This window comes from Pundamilia nyererei, unplaced genomic scaffold (genome assembly GCF_000239375.1).
Source record: "Pundamilia nyererei isolate P.nyererei 1_Seehausen unplaced genomic scaffold, PunNye1.0 scaffold00036, whole genome shotgun sequence".
Taxonomy (NCBI): Eukaryota; Metazoa; Chordata; class Actinopteri; order Cichliformes; family Cichlidae; genus Pundamilia; species Pundamilia nyererei.
In genome coordinates, this window is record NW_005187437.1 from 2,641,639 (window position 1) to 2,649,992 (window position 8,354).

At 39.7% G+C, this 8,354-nt stretch overlaps 1 protein-coding gene across 1 annotated transcript in view; it reads right to left on the reverse strand.

Annotated features, from left to right (window-relative positions):
• Positions 1-8,354, reverse strand: part of nr5a2 (nuclear receptor subfamily 5, group A, member 2) — a 67,417-nt gene that overhangs the window by 17,986 nt on the left and 41,077 nt on the right. The window contains exon 6 of the mRNA XM_005730315.2: positions 7,091-7,238. Within this exon, the coding sequence (XP_005730372.1) occupies positions 7,091-7,238 (148 nt within the window). The remainder of the gene's footprint in view (positions 1-7,090; positions 7,239-8,354) is intronic.

An 8,354-nucleotide genomic window follows, 5' to 3' on the forward strand; every position in this document is an offset into this window, starting at 1 on the left:
TGAATCATATAAGGTTTATATGATTTACTCATGAAAGTGGCCGTTTCATATATTCTTTTAGTAAGTATCCAAAACATACAAGTTCCAGTTATATAATTTTTCTAAGGATCTTATATCTGTTTTCACTCTTGTATGCTTTTCATACAAGTTTCTCACAAGACAGATACAAACTTTATACAATTTATATCTTTTCCATATGGGATTGTAAATGCATGATTTACACATTGCAATGTGCATTATCTAACTGAGGGAAACTCTTCTAACCAGTCATGCCAACAGGTTAATCTCTGACTAACAGTTCTAAATTGACATTGGTGTACATGGTATTTGTGTTTCCACGAGTGCAGCTTCGGAAAAAAACAAGCAACCTAAATGAGGTAAAGTGTACATCTACTGCAGTCCTATTAAATGTCCTAGTTTGCCTAACCCAATTTCAACATGCAGCAGACCAGCTGTCAGGACGTTTGAGTGATTGTGCAATAGGCTGCCATGTCCTCAAAAGTCTTAACAAATGATTAACTCATTTACTTTCTTAATGACAGCAAATGTATTGCAATGGATAAGAATGCATTGGAAAATAGTGATTAATTTACAGTATGTAATTCTTCCATCAGATTAACAATCCAAGTCCAATCCGGAGGTGTCTGAAGCTCAGGAGGTAGAGCTGGTCACCTACTGATCGGAAGGTTGGGGGTTCGATCCCTGCCTCCTTCAGTCTGCATGCCAAGTATCCTTGGGCAAGATACTAACCCCAAGTTGCTCTCCGATGCATCCATTTGAGTATGAATGTGGTTAGACAGCACTCAGTTTAGAGTCAGTGACTGTGAGAACAGGTGTGATTGGGTGAATGTGGCATGTTGTATAGAGCGCTTTGAGTACTCAAAGAGAGTAGAAAAGTGCTAAATAAGAATCAGTCCATTTATTCTGGAATAAAAATGGACAAAGCCATGAGTCAAATGTTTCGACTTAGCCTTTTGCTAAAAAGTCTGAAATCTATTGGATAATGTTCAAATGTTGGAGTTATCAAAATCAGGGCAACACTCCAAGATTGCTGTCATAAAGACGCCTCTTATGTTTATACTCCTTTACTGTAAATAATTGTGTGCTATTCATATTATTAGCAGTCTTAGTAGATACAGTGGGGACTTTGTTTCTTTTCTATTTTTACACTCGTGGGTTCTGTTGTTTCTTTTAAGTTATCAGTTTCAGCATTTTTCCCCCCTACTGTTTGCTTTATGATTGCCACATGCACACAGGGCAAAGTTTTAACAGATTACGCAGATTACATTTTGTTGTTTTACTGTTACTTTTTTGTGCGTTACAGTAAACAATAGTGCTTTTATTCTCATTATTTATTAATTTATTAATTTATTAATTTAATGTATGCACTGGCTCATCCACATGACTCCAGAGAACAGAAAAAGAGAATCATATTTTGTGTTCAGTCAAGACGAGGGCATAAGAACACATGTACACCCTAACTATACTTTATTCACGTATTGATCAGGCCAAAGGTACACATCATGCTCCATTCTGTTGACTTGTAGCCAAGTGCAAGTTTGCCTCCAAAAAGGGAGAAAAAATCTGTTAAACTTTGTTAGAACATTATTAAACACGGATTACTGAGCATGCTCTACTAAATGGCTCAATAGAATAAATGTTGAACTGTCACTGCTTCTCAGTTTTAATCAATTCCTGAATGAATTTTAAATGATTGAATTCTTTTCAGGAAATGAATATTTGCCATGTTTTATGGGCATGTGAGTGTGTGTTTGTGTACGTGTGCGTGTAAGGGGGCTTGCGTTATCCAGCTCCCCTGCTCACTGGCCAGGGATCAGTGTATTGATTCTGAGCAGCCTCGGCTGTTGCTTAATTAGGATGTACCTGTCTGGGAATTATATCTTTTTTTCTCTCTCATTGTGCGAGGAAACAAAAATGATAAAGAAATACAGAGAGGGAGAGAAACTTGTTTGTTTTCATCAAGGTTAATCACGTTTTCTGCTTTGTGTTGCTGTCAGCAGATTGGTGTCTGACCTCGCAGCGCGCAAAAAAAAAAAAAAAAATTGAAAAAACGTTTTGTGTGGCACACAAAACATGCTAATGAAAGATGTTTCATTGTATGGGGACGGGGGTGACTGGGTGCTGATGCTGTAAAAAGTGGAATTCAAATGGCGGGAATGGTTAAAAGCAGTATGATCGGATGAAAAAATCTACTATAATGCTTGTAATCTGAATTAAATTCAAATAATTGTAAATATCTTCAGTATCAAAGCAGTTACTGGATACTATTAGATATTAAACTAACTTAAATGTTATTTTTTAAAGTTGAATCCATCTATACATTTAATTGTTTGTGATGTTGGCCATGTTTAGGGATAGAAAAAGAGGTGAAGTGAAAGTTGGGTGAGGAAGTAAAGAAATAAATAGTGAATTAAGATGAATGAGGACCAATGGAGGTGGATGTGGCGATAGAGTAGTGATAGATTGAGCTGTACAAAGATGGATGTTAAAAAAAAAACAGAGAGAAAGGACAGAGCAATGAGACAAGAGACAATACAGAGGCCTGGATGGATGGAGAGGGATGAAGGGTGGCAAAGACTTGATGGGTGGGTGTCTCTAAACTCCAATTTCAGTGACTGACTAATCGCTTGACAGACGGCTAATGTGTTGAATTGCTGAGGCAGCTCTTGAATCACTGGCTGCCCTGTCTTGATTTCTTATGAATGGACAACACTGCCCATTTCTGATCACTAAGAGAACCACCAAGTTTACTTTAACAGATGAAACAAAAGCAGCATTGGTCTGCATCACTTATAAAGATTACAAATATGTATATCTGTAGTTACACAATGCCTGAAAGAAAAACAAAAGATATTTTCTATTGTTGTTTTAATGGCAATAACTGGGTCTATTTTAGACACATAATAGCCATCCACATTTAGCTTTTATTTAGCTGTTTTTAAAAATTTGATTTCATTTATTCCATCTCTAAAAAATAGAAACAAGCAAATAATGAGAACAAACCCTAAAACAATCAGCTGTACTCGTGTTTAATAGAGGAATAATATAACCAATAAACGGTTGCATTGCACAGAAAGCATAATTATGCATGATATATTGATCAATAGAAAAGATTTAAGCAACATAATGAATGATGAATAATGAACGATTACAAAGTGAGCACAGTTACACAGTTACACACTGCCTGTGTTCCTGCTAAATGCTGCAGTATGAGGACATTATTTAGGGCTACAGGTATGTCCACAAATGCACTCTCTCCACTGGGACCATTTACCACCCTGCACTGGTCTGGCAGTACTCTGGTTCTCCTCTCAGTTCACAAGGATTGGCAGCACATGTCTCACCGAATTACAGCTGATGAGGTCTGACCCACTAAGCTGGGTTAACTGGTTGCTGGGTGAGCACTTTGTGACCTCTGTCTCTGTATCTGCTTTCAAAGTTTGGAAACTATACATGATGAACCAGAAACACATCGTGAAGATTTAGGACAAAAGCTGATAATTTTTCCAGGTTTCAAACGTAAAGGAGGGCTTAAAATATAAAGAGAAGATCTTTTATTTTTACTCAGCCTGAATTCAAACGTGTCCCTTCACCTCTGGTAATGCTCTGTAACCCACACAGCCTGTCAGTCTTTCTGTTAGGTCTTTAAGTCTGTTAAAGGAAATCAAAGGCCCATTAACAGTTTCTTGACACTCAATGACTCGTAGTAATCCTTCTCCAAACTCTGATCCAGACAGCCCTCAAACTCTCGCTGCCGTTATGTGTGTCCTTTGCTCAATGCCCAAGACATACAATCATTGCTCACAGTCCTACAAACACTTAGGAGATCAATGATCTCAGAGTGATAATCTCCTCCTTGATAGAGGGTAAAAGCCTTCACCGAAGACAGGGAGTGACAGGGGAAAGTGAGAGACAGTGATAGAAAGAGATAAAATAAAGCAATAAACAAAAAGAAAGCAAACAGGAAGTATAACTCCGAAAACAAGCGCACATACAGATCATGACAAGTGTCTCCTCTCAGCTGGGTTGACATCTATATCTCTGTTTTTATTGACAACTGGCTTAACTAAAAGCTCCTCTGCCAGGGAGTGAATGACTGACTGCCCATGTACAGAAAGAGAGGGGGGATGACTCACATGGGAAATCACCAGCTGTATGTAAGTGAGTGAGTAACTAAAGTTTATTTATAAAACACCTTTTGCAGACATGTAGTCACAGAGCGCTATATACTCAAAATCATAAAAACTAGAAAGAAGTGCAATAATAAATAAAATAGAATAAGAAATTGAGTTGTTGGCACTAATTTGTGATATAATGTCTAATATTTTCTATTTCTTGCTTTCTACTATATATTGTTTGCAATGCCTTTTCGTCTCTGCGTGTTTGCCCTGAGCCCGCTGCTTCAAGCTGACTGCTGGACAAAAGGGGAAGTTTATAGACTGGTACTGCATGCATATACTGTAAATAAACTTCAGTAGAAGTTAAATGAAAGTATATTTAAACAAAGTTTGAGAAAGACTAAATTTACAGTTAAATATGGGTGCTACAAAACCCAGTGTCTCACTTTTACTTTCCACCATGTTGCACAAGAGGACACTTAAAATACTGTACTGCATGCCATATTGGCATTGGCTGTCAACTGTAAGGTGTGGGGCTCAGATGATAATCATAGCAGCGATGCATTGATAGCAGCTGTAATAGCAGCAGTAGCAATCATGATAGCAGTATCTGTGATAGGAGAAGCAAACAAATCTATAGAAGCCACTTTATTCGTTTTATAAAAGGCTGTCCGGGCACTGAATTACTGGGTATTTCTCAGGGTTTAATCCCGTGATTTAACATGCTTATTTAAATAGATGCAAATGTAGTGTGTGCTAAGTAAGTAGAGCCACAGTGTTAAAGTAGTGCAAACAGTTCCTAGTCTCAAACCTGTCGTAATGAACACATCCCTTTTAGATTAGAGAGTAAAGTGACCAGTATTAGAGATTAAATTAGGCTAATAAACAGAAAGAGTCTAATCTTTTAGTTCAGCAGTCAGTGTACATCTACTTTTATGCCTCATTTCCCTACGACCCTTAATAACTGGCTCTGCCGGTAGGGCACAGATAGCTGTGTCGCAAATTAATTTGACCCTTCTGATAATGTGTTTTGATATTTAAATATACATACCACTACCGATGCTACACACATTATGCACATTAATTCCCCAAAGTAAACATATTTGTAGCTCAACCTTCTTACAGCCAATTAAATACTCAGTTTCAGCTGTATGTGATATTAATCACATAATGTAATCTCCTGGCTCTACGTAGCTCGAGCCTCTCTCCTCCCCTCATCCCACCAACACCACCTCGGCTAACGCTGATCCCCTCAGCCAGCTCTATGGCGTCTGTGCCGGCCTTCTTTTGCGGGAGGCCTGGGCAACGCCGGAGAACAGGCACTGCCGGGGGCGATACACATCCCTCAGGTGGGCCTTTCATTATGGATGATGTTTCTGCCAAATTATTTAGACCCTGAGCCCCAGCAACATCCCCACCCTATAAAAAACTGAAACAAACACATGCATGCACACAGATGTGTACACACACACACACACACACACTCCCTGTCTCTTTCTTTGCAAATGCGCACAAGCATTAATTCCTCCTGATCGCATATATGTGTGTATGTATAGTTCATTAGTGCTGTTTTCTTTGTTCGGAGGTGTTAAAGAAGTGAGAGTGTGACTCTTGTGAATTACATGTTGTCAGAAGGGACTGGGAGCTAAGCAGGAGGAAAATATTCATCACATGTAAGCCAGTGTTGCTCTCCATGCCATAGAGGGCCCTATGTTGACACTACTGGCTTCAGTAATGTGGGATGTTAAACAGGTTTGGCTCAGTGTGTGTGTGTGTGTGTGTGTGTGTGTGTGTGTGTGTGTGTGTGTGTGTGTGTGTGTGTGTTTGTGCGTATTCCTCAGAGGCAATTTGTTGCAGACTCGTTAGGAAAGAGTCAGAGATGACAGTCTCCTGGCAATGTCTGACCTCGGCTTAGAGATTCGAGAGCAGCTTTGGGATACAGACACACACACTGAGGAGAATGCACGCACACACACCACATGCCATCAAAGTTACCCTTCTTTTTGTCCCTTAACTCATCAAGCTTTATATTCCTCCACTTACCTTCCTTCCCAAATCCCATGCACTCTCTAGCCTCAGCTCCCGCCCGTCTGTCTCCAAAATACTTCAGGCTGGTGCCTGCCTTCAAACAGCACGACCAGGTCAATTCCAGCTCGCTCTTCATCTTCCTCCTATTTCCTCCTTCCCTTCCTTCACCCTTCTTTAGCTGAGATCCCTTCCAAATCTGTTCTTTCCTTTCCAAAGCTCTACAGCAAATTCTGAGAGGAAAAGCCCCCCTGTTGACCCCTTGCCCTCTCACCCGTTCCAAACTAACATCTCATTCCTCATGCACAGCTCGCTTCTCAAATACTGGTTATGAGTTACACTGCACTTGGCATAATCCTGCACACACTGTGATTCATGACTTCTAATATTGTTGATCCAGAATCTGATCTTTAATTTGCATTTGTTGCAGCAAGTCTGCGATGCCAAAGACCAACAGCTAAATTTCAGAAAAGAAAAACGTCAATATTTATTTTGTATTTACACTTCATATTGACATACTCTCTTTCTCAAGAAATTTTGTACTTTAGAAACTTGAAGATGTGGTGGAAGATCAGGTGAGAGATTTGCTGCTGGGAATGCCACCGATAGATTTATGTGCAAGAGCTGGCTAATAGAAAAAGTAAACCTGCCTATAGTGGATCTAAACTTCCATCCACCCGTAGTCCTATATCATCTGTATGGTTGCACTGTACTGAACCTAGATTTATTGAGAGTTGTACTCACCAAAAATACATTTAAATTTTAGACCCAGACGTATATACAAGAGCTGCCACATCCATCTAAAGAAGACCAACCACACCTACCTCACATCCATTTGCCCTTTCACTATTTTGTGCGTTTCAGAACCACCCCTTCCTCTCAATTCCCATGTTCCTCCTAGCTGATATAAAATATATCTGACTTACCCAGGCTGAAAAGCACCAGGAACTTCAGGCAGACAAACTCCCGTTGATCCAGCTGCAGAGAGCGTAGTTTGGCCACCAGCTCCTGGGCGTGGCTCAACAGATTGTTGAGAGTTGCTCCCGCCTGTGAGGCAATCACTGCGTAGTCCACCTTTAAAAAAACAGGAAAGAAGAAGGTAAAAATGTGTGCATTTAAGTGACTCTGACTGGAGTTTGAGCAGAAGTTTTGAAAACATAGTTGTAGATACCAAATAGAACACAATGTCACTTAGTTGATCACTGATTTGGGAGTTTTACAGCCCCATAGCAATAATTGGACGGTGGTTTGGTTTGTGACAGAGTAAATCACCCATTTCTAGTCTGTCACTTCTCTTTCACTTCTTTCACATGGATACAAAAATGGCTAACATGCTTCCTTAGGTCTAACCTATAAACATTAACACCACTTACACACTCCTTTTGCAGGTGTGCTTCAAACCTGCAGCTGCAGCTCATTTGAATGAGAGGCAAGTCCTTAGTCGCCACTCACCATAAGCAGGACCGTATTAAATTTTTATACTTATTGACAATTCATTACTATAATTGACTGTGTGAGGGTTTCCAGGGGAAGGTAGATGTTGGTGCGAGTCAGGAAGAGGTTCCCTGCGAGCTTCCATTTGTAATTATAAGCAGCCGTGAGTTTGGATTTTACTTACAGTGTAAATAAGATGACTGGAATACGTTTTTTTTCCTTTGCAAATAAGAAAAGGGTCAAAGGAAAATACATGTTGATAATACACCAATTTTTTCATTTATTTATCTGCCTTCCCCACTTTTTTTCCTTCCGTGTGCTTTTATTACACTGCACTCTCCCACTTTGCCCCGACGCCTCTGTCCCTGTCTTCCCATCTTAACACCTCCGAGACAGAAAGAGCTATGGCTCTGTGAAAAGCAAACACTGCCCCCCTTCCAAGGTGTCAATCAATTTACATAAAATCAACTGTGCATGAAATAAGTTCATTGAAGGATTGGACTGTTGATGGTGATGCCTTGGGTTATTGCCTCCCAGCCTTAAGTAAAAAGAGAGACCAAATAAAACGCTATAGTGTCACTATAGCAGACTTAGCACTAACTCTGGTGACCTGCGTATCAATCAATCAATCAATACCACTTTATTATCACCCCTGGAGAGACATAGAGGGCGAATATATGATTAAACCTTCAAATCTGAACTTATCATAAATATAGTCTTTGCTGAACATTAGGATTAATATGAAAGGTGAAAATA